Source organism: Thamnophis elegans, chromosome 3 (assembly GCF_009769535.1).
Source record: "Thamnophis elegans isolate rThaEle1 chromosome 3, rThaEle1.pri, whole genome shotgun sequence".
Classification (NCBI taxonomy): Eukaryota; Metazoa; Chordata; class Lepidosauria; order Squamata; family Colubridae; genus Thamnophis; species Thamnophis elegans.
In genome coordinates this window covers 112,574,600-112,587,154 of record NC_045543.1, presented here as the reverse complement: position 1 = coordinate 112,587,154, position 12,555 = coordinate 112,574,600, and the positions used below count along the sequence as shown (strand labels likewise).

The following is a 12,555-nucleotide window of genomic DNA, read 5'->3' as shown; positions in this document are numbered from 1 at the left end:
CAAGGGGAGGGGGAAGAAAAAAAAACACGTGTCAGGCATAGAACAATGCATACTGACTATAATAGCTATCATGTGACTGAGGAACTCTGCAAAAATCACAAATGATTTTTAATTGGCTGTAAGATTATATTTCAGCAGGTAACTTTGACTGATGCTGAACAAGTGGTTGATAAGTGTGGATTACCTATAGTTCTAGCCTAATGAATCACAAGCTAAATTACAACACAATAATAAACTGGCAGCGGCATAATCCATAGACAAAAGAGCAGCATTATAATATTCACAATCTTTGGATCAATTAAGTGTTAAAAGTGTGGAGATATACTTTGCACATCTTTTGCACATGTTTTCAATACAGTTGTTTCTAGAGCTAGCTGCAAGATCTCAGAAAGTCCCACTCCTAGCAATAGACTCAGTCACCCTGAAATTGGTGCAGATTCCTGGAGAAAAGCCTAAAGAGGTGCTCTTATTTAATATAAATCAGCAATATGATTGTAGTCTCTGGTGTGCATTTTGATTCTCAGCTACAAAAATAGGGAGAAGCTTCAATAGCAGGTGTTCACACTTGCCTTCTTTGCTGATTCTGAAAAAAGAACACCATTGTTTCCAATTATTCCAACTGGGTAGCCAAATAACCGAGCAAATCCTGAAAGAAGAAAGAAAGAAAAAATCATGAAAACATCATATTCTTATCAACCATCTAGAAAAAGCTTTAAACTTAAGAGTTCCCAGACCTTAATGAAAAAAGGAACACAAACGTAAAACAAACTGTTTTGCAGCTATAATATTTATCATAGCAATAGCCACAGCAATTGCTTTTGCTGCAACAAACTAAAAATGTGACAATTTAAGAACTAGCAAATTTACTATGGGAGGATATTGGTGTTGCTTCAGAAGCCTGTTGATTCTACTCTCAACTGAGTTGTGCTTCCTCTGAAGAGAGGAGACCTAGAGCCTCAAAGGCCTTCTGAAATCACAGCATTTCCTAGAAAACTAGCAATAGCAATAGCAGTAGACTTATATACCGCTTCATAGGGCTTTCAGCCCTCTCTAAGCGGTTTACAGAGAGTCAGCATATTGCCCCCAACAATCCGGGTCCTCATTTTACCCACCTCGGAAGGATGGAAGGCTGAGTCAACCCTGAGCCGGTGAGATTTGAACCGCTGAACTGCTGATCTAGCAGTAGCCTGCAGTGCTGCTTTTAACCACTGCGCCACCTCAGCTCAATAGGTGACAGCTGTGGCCAGAAGGGCCCTGCCCAGCTTCAGTTGTATCATTACACCAAACAGGATGCATGAGGTCAGTTAACCCATGCCTGGTCATCTTGCAAATGAAACACCGGAGCGCTTTACAGTTACCCTTGATGATAAACCAGAAATTGGTTGAAAATACAGTGCCCTGTGTATTTACAGCCAATATCAGTACATTATATCTCTTTGAGAGTTACATTTAGCGGTGGTATTCAGCCGGTTCTGACCGGTTCAGGTGAACCGGTAGCGGAAATTTTAACTGATTTGAAGAACTGGCAAACACCACCTCTGACTCGGCCCATCCCTTCCAGGAGTCCCCACGCGTCCCATTTTGGCTCCCAGGAGGCTTCAGAGAGGCTTGCTAAACCCAAAATGGGGGGCGGAGTGTGTGGGGCCATCCCCCAGCCCCACCCTTTTGGCTCCCAGGAGGCTTCAGGAATGCTTGCTAAACTCAAAATGGTGGGGGGGGGGGGTGCCCTGTTTTGTCTCCGAGAAGAAAAAGGAGAAGGAGGACCACAAAATCCTGGCACTAGACACAGCTTCAGAGGATACTTTGAAACAGCACAGCAATCCAGGGCTGGAAGGGACTAGAGGTCATCTAGTTCAACCCCCTGCTCCAGCAGGAGACCTTATATCATCTTGGTTATTTTGGTGCTTCTAACACCAGAGGAGAAATTCCCAGAAATCCACAGGCATTGCCAACCTCTCCGCCTTAGTAAAAAAAAAAAAAAAAAACCTTGAGCAAAAACTTCATGCAGTATTAAAAAGAAGAAAAGGGAGCTGCTATATATTGTTTAATGGACAGCTAAATTGGCAAAGTGGACTGCTTAATTGGCCACGCCCACCCAGTCACATGACAATCTGGCCACACCCACTAAGCCATGCCCACAGAACCGGTACTAAAAAAAATTGTATCCCACCACTGGTTACAGTGTGTTTCCAAAAGCAATTCAAGTCTTTGCTTGCTATCTATCAAGCTTTGGGCCTCAATGAATACTGAGACACTACCTTTTCATCCAAATTGGATAATTCTGGAGTCTGCTGGAGGTCATATCCCAAGATTCAAAGGAAGCAGTTATGATGGGGGCTTCCCTCTCAGAAAATTTGTAAAAATTTGATTGTTCCCAAAAGCCTTTGAGGATTGATCAGTGTGAAATTCCTGGCACCAAACCATTTATTATTAAAATGTACCATGATAAATTACATATTTAACTAATATTTAAATAACATTAAATGTTAGTTAAATATGTAATCTGCTCTAACTTGTTATTACTTAGAGATAAAATATTGCCTAGAATTCTTACATTGAAGTGGTAAATCTATCCCTACATTAATGAATAAATTAATATATTTTCTATAGAATCGCATACAATTTTTTTAAATTGAAAAGATAAATTCAATCAAAGCATGATGTTGTAGAATAGTTTCATTTTTTAATTTAAAAATAATACCTGTGACTAATGTATCCCCATATAAGGCTTTAAATTCATCAAATTTGCTTCCATCAACAATTCTAGCAATGACCTTAAATAAAAAGAAAAACGAGTTACATTTATCATTAGCAACTTATGTTGTTGTAATAAATATCAACCTAATAAGCAAAGTGAGATGTTTTTCATAACTTCTTAAACTGTATCCATTTCCAAACAGTATATATATAGTGCATGTCCAGTCCAACTAGCTCAAGTAAAATGGGCTGGATGATGAGGTTAATAATGGAAACAAGCTCCTTTCCAAAGTACATATTGGCTCATAATTACATATTTTATTAATATTAATATTAATATTTTATTTCTGTGTCATTATAAAATTAAGAAAAAATGCAATTATCTTACAACAGTTTGTAAGAAATCTCAATTTTTATTTTCAGATGAACTGATCAATTATAAAACAATGGTATTAGCAAGAGTATGTTATTGCATATGGCTCAGATTATAGGGCCAGGTTCTCTCCCAAGAGTTTGCAGCTAGAAAATTACAGAATCCTCTATTTATAATCTGTTTAATGTACTATGCAAAGATTCAAATCTTGCTTTGAATCGTGTGATTCCCAAGTCAGGCTAACAAATCAAGGTGGAATCAGCTGAAATTCGAACATTGGCATATTGCATATTGCATTAATATTGCACTGACTATACAGTAGAATTCAAAATAGTTACTGCTCTGGGGTAGAAGCTGTTTTTCAGCCTATTTTTACTTGTTTTTATTATCCTGTACCTTCTGCCAGATGGTAATAGTTCAAAAAAATGGTGTCCAGGATGAGATGGATCTTTAAGAATGTTTTGAACTTTCTTAAGGCGGTGGGAGCTATAAAGTTCTTCCAAAGCAGGGAGAGGGCAACTAATGATCCTCTGGGCAATGACGTTAACCCTCTGGAGTGCTGTTCTATCTGCCACTGTGAAATTGGCAAACCATACACAGGTGCAGTAAGTTAAAATACGGTGCAGCGGTAGCAGTTTTTCATTCAGTTGTTGTTTCCTGAGAAGTCTCGGATAGTATAATCTCTGCTGGGCTCTTTTGACCAGTGCTGCAATGTGAGCGCCCAGGTCAGGTCCACTTTTATGATAACACCCAGAAACTTAAAACTGGCACTTGTTCCACTTGGTCTCCATTGATAAGCAAGGGCTAGATGTCTGATCTACTCCTTCTATAATCCACTATAAGCTCCTTGGTCTTATTGGTGTTAAGGACCAAGTTATTTTCTCCACACCATGAAAGCAACTGGTCCACTCATCTTGATAGGCAGACCCAAACCAGAGGTAGGTTCCTACCAGTTCGGCCCGATTCGGCCGAACCGGTAGTGGTATGGCAGCGTGGGTCGCTGGAACTGGCAGCGACCCAGGCCTGCCATGCCCCTGAACTGGTTTTCCATCAGTGGCGCCATCTTGTTTTTAAGTTCTGCACATACGCAGAACAATTTTAATTGAACTGTGCATGCGCGTGCAACTTGCATTCGGAGCGGATAGCACATGCATGAGCAAACCAGCAGTAAAGAAGGCGGGAACCCACCCCTGACCAACCCCCCCCCCCAAGATAATTAATGAATTTTTCATCATTTATGAATTTATGATTAAGGAATGCATGAGTTAAATGTAACTTATTTTTACTGATAAAAAGGGTGAAATATATCACATAGGCATTGTGCACAATACGTAAATCCCAATATGAGATAACTAAGGACTCAATCTTGGTATATTATTTATACAATTAGTGAAACTGATTGCAATATTTTGAGATAACTGCTGTATTATTGCACATGTAGTGTCCTTGTCTTTTTATCTGTCCTATGCTTGACATTGCTGGCTTAGAATAGTTTTCACATTTCAATTTCAACTGCAAAGATTTATATATACTGAAATTATATAATTAAATTCATATACGTTTGTAATGAAACATGATTGTAAAAATTCAGGTGATTTGTCTCTTATGAAACTGAAAAAGCTTGTAGTAGGAAATTAAAATATTACAGAAACAGTAATGGTAGCCTAGTTTCTTAGGAATGTTTTTAAAAAATGAATCCAACATTTTATTTTTCATTAAAATTTAATTGCTTCAAAAGAACTAGAATGCTAAAGAGTTTGCTAAAAATTATGACTGCAGTAAAACAATTATTGCTGTTGATCTGCCAGCTTATTTACTTCTCATCATTTTGAGAAAGATATTCTTGATTGTTCTAATAAGCTATAGCATATATCCATTAAATTAAAATTCATTGTAACCTAAAAGCATTACTCAAAACATATGTCCTTGGAAGCAAGCAAAGACTACATTAATATTCTGGAGCTGCTACTATCCCCAGATATAGCAATATTCCTAGCCTACAGTTACAATCAATGACTAAGTATTAGGTTTGCGCACCTAAAGACCTTGGACCACTCTGTCAAGATTGCTCTGTGACCATAAGCAGTGGTTTGTTTAATTTGGCCTTTGGAAAATTGAAGCTGAAATGTGTATCTAATCATATTACCTGCCACTTCAAGACTTGATTAACTGTGTCAACAGATTTGACAAGAAATGGTAGTAAAGAGTTGTGAACTTGGCCTCTTGAAAAAGAGCAGGAGCAGAAGAGGCCTGTTAAAGATAGATGGAATACATATGGCAGTACTTCTGTCCTCAGTCCTATTCATCGTTATTCCTAAATTCAAAAACTGAGCTAGAAATACAATAATGAGAACAGTCAGATGTAGCACCTAGCTACTGACACAGTCATAAATAGAATTCCATTTTACACTAATCTAAAATCCATAATTTTAATGGATTGTTTTTGGTTCAGTGAACACAGTTTGAAAGTAAGGTTTCTTGGCTTACTGATGATAGTTTAAGTGATATATAAAGCAGGGTGGATGTTTGTTTCCTGGCTAATTGCTTGTTTGATTTTATACTTCACCCACAGATAAGGTTAAAGGATTCCCTCGCACATATGTGCTAGTCGTTCCCAACTCTAGGAGGTGGTACTCATCTCCGTTTCAAAGCCAAAGAGCCAGTGCTGTCCAAAAACATCTCTGTGGTCATGTGGCCGCCATGACTAAATGGCAAAGGCGCATAGAACGCTGTTACTTTCCCACCAAAGGTGGTCTCTATTTTTCTACTTGCATTTTTACATGCTTTTGAGCTGCTAGGTTGGCAGAAGCTGGAACAAATAACGGAAACTCACTCCATTATGCAGCGCTAGGGATTCGAACCACTGAACTGCCAACCTTTCTGATCAACAAGCTGGGCGCCTTAGTCACTGAGCCACTGTGTCCTCTTCACCCACATCTTTTCAGATCAAGACATGAATGTTTAAGACAAAAGAACCACTTAAAAAGAAGTTAAATATAAGAACTGCCAAAAGGCATGATTAATTTGCTCATCCGCAAGTGTGAATCTGGCTTTGTTTCATAAACTATACTTAAAATAAACAGTTTTATACCATGTTATGTTATCTTGGGCTCTCACATTCTCAAAATGATCAAAAAAAGAATAAAGCAAACTTCCACAATTCATATGATTTTCTTGAGATTAGCCTGCCATATCAAGAACATTAAGCAGTCTCATCGATATGCTGTATGCAGGGGTGAAATCATCTTACCTTCGCTACCAGTTCACAAATGTGAGCACACTCTCCACCTCCGTGCATGTGCAGGACCTTCCACACATGCGTCAAAAACGGGACGTGATGACGTCCAGATGGGTGGGTGGAGCCTCCCGCCGCCACTATTACCGGTTCACCCAAACCAGATAGAACACCACTGCCTGTATGCAACCATATGTGTGCACAAAGATTTGCCTAGGCACAATCTTTTTAAATCATTTTTAGAGAGGTTTACCTCTTTGACATCAAAATTTCTTTTAAGCTGTTCTCCAACTATGCCATACAATTCATCTGGAGGAAACAAAGGTTCTTCTGAGGATTCTACTGTTACCTGAAATAATTGGAAGTACCAAAAAAGAAGACAAGAATTACAAGGGAATTCAGGCATACATCAGTTTTGCACACTGACTACACGTTCTCCTTTTCTACAAGCCCAGATTAAAAAATTGACAACATCAATATGAAATTTAAATTTACTCTAAATTTTAGATTGCCATTCTCCTCCAGATACCTTCAATACAGTATTCATATATTTAAATCAAGTTTTAATATTAAAACTTAATATTTAATTTAATAAATTAGAGGAATAAAAATGGAGTTCTTGATTATATATGTATTTTCTTTATCCCATGAGTTTTATCACCACCCACAATTCAAGGAATACATGACTTCACAAAATTACATCCTCAACAAACAAGCGTGGAAAGTGGGATAATGTTTGAAACAAGTGGAATATCGAGGTAAGAGGCTATAACAGGGGTTAGCAATCTTTTTAGGCACATATTTGCATCACACAATTCACAATCGTTCCAAAAACAGATTTTTTTTTAAAAAAAAAACTTAACAATTATAAATTTTTAAAATGACCCAAAATGTAACCAGATTTTATGTACATTATCTCAGGATCTCAATCTGTGTTTACTTTTATTTATTTTAAAAAAAACAAGAAGCCAAAATTTAGCATCTACAAGCCACCACGGCTCCAATTTTTGGACTCACATTGAATATTATCTGGTTTATAAGCCAAGCTTGATTATTGATTTGAATTGGAAATAATATAACAATCAGTCGAGCTACTTGGTCTAACCATTACGCTAAGAGCAAAATGTGCAGTTTGTAGGCCATATGCATCCTTCAAGAAGGTTGTGAATGATCTACAGTGCCCCTTCCCACACTCTCTAGCTCAGTGGTCCCCAACCTTTTTATCGCCGCGGACCAGTCAGCCTTTGATAATTTTACCGTGGCCCGCTGAGCGCGCGCAGGGGTGGGGGGGCGTTGTTCGCGACGACACATTGATTGTTTATATACAGGAGGAGCTTTTGCGCACGGCCCAGGAGCCTTTGCGCTGCAGCGATCATGTCCCCCGGCCGCTGCAGCGATCATGGCCCCCGGCCGCTGCAGCGATCATGGCCCCCGGCCGCTGCGCGGCCCGGTGCCAGGTACTCCACGGTCCGGCACCAGTCCGCGGACCGGGGGTTGGGGACCACTGCTCTAGCTAACCAAATGTGATGGCAACTCCATAACTAAGCAAGGCAGCTGTATAACGAAGCACCATGTGGCTTTAGCTGACTTACCATGTCAGTTCCAACTGTGATCATTCAGCAAATCACCTGTGGTCATTAAGCATGACATCTCCCAATCATAATTTATGACTTCTAACCAACTTCCCCACTGACTTTGTCCGTCAGAAACCAGGGGTGAAGATCACAAATGGTAATCACAGGGTGATGTGATAGTTTCAAGTTTGAGAATCAGTCATAAATCTCCTTTTTCAGCACAACAGTAACCTCAAATGGTTGCTGAATGAGCAGTCAATAAACAAGGACCAGCTGTATTGTACTTTCCTTCACTTTTCATATTTCCATTTGCTACTTCCCCTTCTGTTTCCACCACTACCCTTTTCTACTTGCTTCCTATCTACCAGTGCACGGTTTCTCTCTGATTCCCATGTCACCTTGTATATTATAAAGGCAAGTTGCACTTCATATCCCAACTCAAAAAAGTCATTTGGTTTGGTTGACAGCTTTTTCTGGCTTGCACAGCAGCTGTAATGGTATGTGGGAATGACCTTGGGAAACAAGGCAAAGAAATGAAGCCAAGGGAACAGCCAGACAAATGTATTGGTCTAGTCATGTTTAGCCTGCAATTACATAATAAAAAAATACTTCTTGTGCGTTATGCAGTCTCTGCCAGCATGCAATATGATTTGGGGGCTGGGTATGGGCATCTCCTTAATGCAGGAGTGTCCAAACTTGGGAACGTTTAAGAGTTGTTGACTTCAACTCCCAGAATTTCCCAGCCAGCTTGAAGTTGAAGTGCAGAAGTCTTAAAGTTCCCAAGTTTGGACACCCCTGCATTAATGCAAACTCATATATTCTTAGGATATCATTCAAGCCCTGGAAAAAATACCTTTTAGGGGGATTTATGTATTAATTTATTAAATTTATATGCCACCCATCTTGTAGCAAATACTTATAATATCTCTCAAAGTGCAGCAGGTCTCTAATATAATGGCATTGTATTAGTGGCAGAGTTGAAAACAGAAATGGTTCATTCAAGGGGTGGAAGGAAAAAAGAGCAGAAGAACGTGCACAGGAGTTGCATTTTCTGCAATGCACTTTTAACTACCTTTAAGGAATCAGCTGAATCATGCCGGAAGTGAAACAGCTTTAAATTCATACTTCTCTCTGAACTACACCAGTAAACACATAATACAGCATAGCATCTTTATGTAAGTTCTGATACATCCTTAATCAAAGAAAAATATACACTCACATCAACTTTCTTCTTGTAATTCAAACTTCTCACCACTTTTCTAGCCAAGTGGAGTGCATGATTATCATCCAAAGCATAGTGATCGGTTACACCAGATTTCCTGCAGATTTAAAAATCAAAGCTATAGTATGTCAGAAATTGTGTTTATGTGATCTCAGGAAAACTGCAATAGCCAGAACTCAGAGGACTACTATTGTAAGTCCCGTTTGTTCCAAACTGTCATAACTTTGAATTTCAAGGAACAAGGGGTCATAACCAGGGGTGGGATTCTATCAGTTCGGGCAAACCGGTAGCTCTGACAATCAGCTGGAAGCGAACCGGTTCACTCTGACAATCAGCTGGGCCCTTTCTGAAGCCCAGCTGATAGGCACAACATAGCAGATTGCCACGCCTCAGCTGTTTTGCACCAAAGCTGCAGTAGAAGGTAAGTTTTCAAACGCACTATGTGCATGCGTGGAACAAACCGGTTGTTACATCGGTTGAATCCCACCACTGGTCATATCCCAAGGACTACAGCATTTCACCAGGGGAGTGGTAGCAGACGATTCCACAACCATTTTGAAAAGGATAACAGCTAGCATGACGAAAAACTATTATAATCCAAACTGTTGGTGGAAAGAAGTGCTTATTTTACCTGCAGTGAAGATCAGCACCTCCAAGATCCTCTGCTGATACCTGTTCCCCAGTTGCTGCTTTTACCTAAAAATGAAAACTAAAGCTGAGCACTTCCAAATGTTGTGTTCGACACGCACTCTGTTTTAAAGCTAAGAAGGAAAGAAAAAGACCAGAACACATCATCTCCAGAAGCCAACACCCAGATAAGCAAGAATTAACACCAGGTAAACAAACAAGCAGAAAACAATATCCGAATCAAGAAGAAACCCACACCTCCACTCAACACCGGCAGGGCAAGCTACTGTATATAAATAGGGAATAAACCAAAATCTCTTCCAGCACTGATGATATTGCCTAGTCAAGTAATGAAATCTCTTGTCAGCAAATAACCAAGCTTAGAAAGCACCAAGGACAATACTTCAACCTTGAGCTGCACCTATTTTCTTCTATTGCTATCTGTCTATCTGTAAGAAGATATAAATGCAATTATTGTTATTAGCTGCTTGCACTTATATCCCATTATTGTTCAAATTGATAATATCCTCACATGAAAAGCCCTTGATGTTGAAAAAAATGTAGAGAATTAATCAGTAACTCTGGTTCTTTCCTATTTTTCTAAACTGAGATAATTAGTGCTTAAAATTCAACAGGAGATTAAATAACAGTTTAATTAAGGGCTAGATTATAGAGCTTCATTATCCAAGAATTGTTATTGATTTTCTAGGTCTGGTTTTGCTGATACTTTGCACAGGAAAACTACCCCATTCCACATCAAGCAACTATTTTTGCAAAACAAGCAATGCAAAATACATGTTTTATCTCTCCTGCCAATATATTTTGAGAAAAAATGTCATTCAAATATATTTCAATAGAGTTTCCCTCCCCCAAATCTAGAAATGTTTATATTTAAAATAAAATAACTAATTACAAACCACTTAACTATTTCTGTCAAAAAGGTTAGCAAATCATTGCAAAATGGCAAAAAAAATATTAATTTATCAAACAAATAAGGACAAAAATAATTACTTATCTGTTATTTAAATGGGCTAGTGCTGTCAGCTCTGAGGGGCCACACGCTGAGATTTTTTTCCTTATTTGTTATTTTATATGTCTTTAAGTAAAAATGACATTCTATATATAAAATTAAAGCAGTATTTCATGCAGACCACTTAAATGGCAAGTTTAAGTTTAGTTAAAATGCAGCTTGTTTATGATTCCTTGGATATTACAAGATGTTTTCTCCTAATATAAGAACCACCAGGATTTCCTCCCCATTTACAAGAAATGCAGAAGACATCCGACAAAATGTGGATTTTTTAAAAATCAGCCCAGCCCTGCTGTTGAAGTAAAAATGAGGATGCCTTCAAATTATGTTTAAATTCCTAGTGACTTTTATGGACACCTCCATAAATTTTTCCAAAAGCAATTGGGAAGTGGTTTGTCACTGTCTCCTTCTAGGAGTGCTTTTTTAAAAATTTCTTAGCCTAGTTTTCAGTCCTGGCATTTCTTGTAGTCTAAGTAGTAACTTGGTTTGATCTTGGTGAATTTTACTTGGTGTGTTTTACTGAGTCAACCAGATGCTAAGCAACCACAATATATAAAATATTTTGGTATTTAACAAAATATTCATTTTTGCAACACCTAGTTGTTATAGTGAAACCTACAATACAGTTATATAATATTTATCTGTTTTTAAAAAGGAAGCCTTTACTAATCCTTTGAAAATACTTCACTCACCAATGGAGGTCCACCCAAAAATATTGTTCCCTGCTTTCCAACAATTATACTTTCATCAGCCATTGCTGGGACATAAGCCCCTCCAGCTGTGCATGAGCCCATAACTACTGCAATCTGGAAAAAATAAACAAAGATGATTTATAAGAAATCAAACCTATGTATCACATGTTTTCAGTCTAAGAATCAAATGCATAACAAACCTAATTCTTCCCTTATGTATACAAACCAAAATAATTGACTACTCTGGAAAGCAACAGTTATCCTTAGGTAATTCCATTGTACAAGTGGGGTAGCTTCAACCGTCAGCTAGAACAAGACTATGGAATCTCTGCTTCAGAACCCAGAATCAGCAACCATCAGCAGCTAAAATGCCTGTGAGCATCTCAGATTTCCATTCCAAGATCATTTTAAAAAGTTCATAATTAACTTTTCAACATTCCTTTAGGCACCAAGTTTCTTTGGAAAGTCAACTTTAACTTCAGGAAAGCACAGTGGAGTATGAACTATGTTTCTTTTGATTTTTTTTTTTATTTTTGATTTTATTGACATTTGTAGGCCGCCCTTTTCCCTGAGGGGACTCAGGGCGGCTCACATAAAATCAGGGAAGGGGAAATGCAGACAATAACATAGACACATATAATAAAAACAGTAAACAACATGCATTCATCATTCGGGAGGGGCAACTATCTTCATCCCCAGGCCTGACGGGCTAGCCAGTTCTTCAAGGCTGTGCGGAAGGCCTGGACGGTGGTGAGGGTACGAATCTCCACGGGGAGTTCGTTCCAAAGGGTCGGGGCTACAACTGAGAAGGCCCTCCTCCTTGTGGTTGCCAGCCGACACTGGCTGGCCGATGGGATACGGAGGAGGCCCAATCTGTGTGATCTAATTGGTCGCAGGGAGGTAATTGGCAGAAGGCGGTCTCTCAAGTATCCAGATCCACTACCATGCAGGGCTTTATGGGTGACTAACAGCACCTTGAAGCGCATCCGGAAATCGACAGGTAGCCAGCGCAGCTCGCGGAGGATAGGTGTTATGTGGGTGAACCGCGGTGCACCCACAATCGCTCACGCGGCTGCGTTCTGTACCAGCTGAAGACGCCGGATGC

General features: G+C 39.1%; 1 protein-coding gene across 3 annotated transcripts in view; it reads right to left on the bottom strand.

Moving 5' to 3' along the window:
- The window catches only part of MCCC2 (methylcrotonoyl-CoA carboxylase 2), a 58,650-nt gene that overhangs the window by 20,679 nt on the left and 25,416 nt on the right, over positions 1–12,555 (bottom strand). For all 3 annotated transcript variants that reach the window (XM_032214459.1, XM_032214457.1, XM_032214458.1), the window contains 6 exons: positions 11,451–11,564; positions 9,733–9,797; positions 9,099–9,198; positions 6,559–6,654; positions 2,702–2,774; positions 570–646 (listed from right to left, as the gene is read on the bottom strand). In XM_032214459.1, the coding sequence (XP_032070350.1) occupies positions 570–646; positions 2,702–2,774; positions 6,559–6,654; positions 9,099–9,198; positions 9,733–9,797; positions 11,451–11,564 (525 nt within the window). The remainder of the gene's footprint in view (positions 1–569; positions 647–2,701; positions 2,775–6,558; positions 6,655–9,098; positions 9,199–9,732; positions 9,798–11,450; positions 11,565–12,555) is intronic.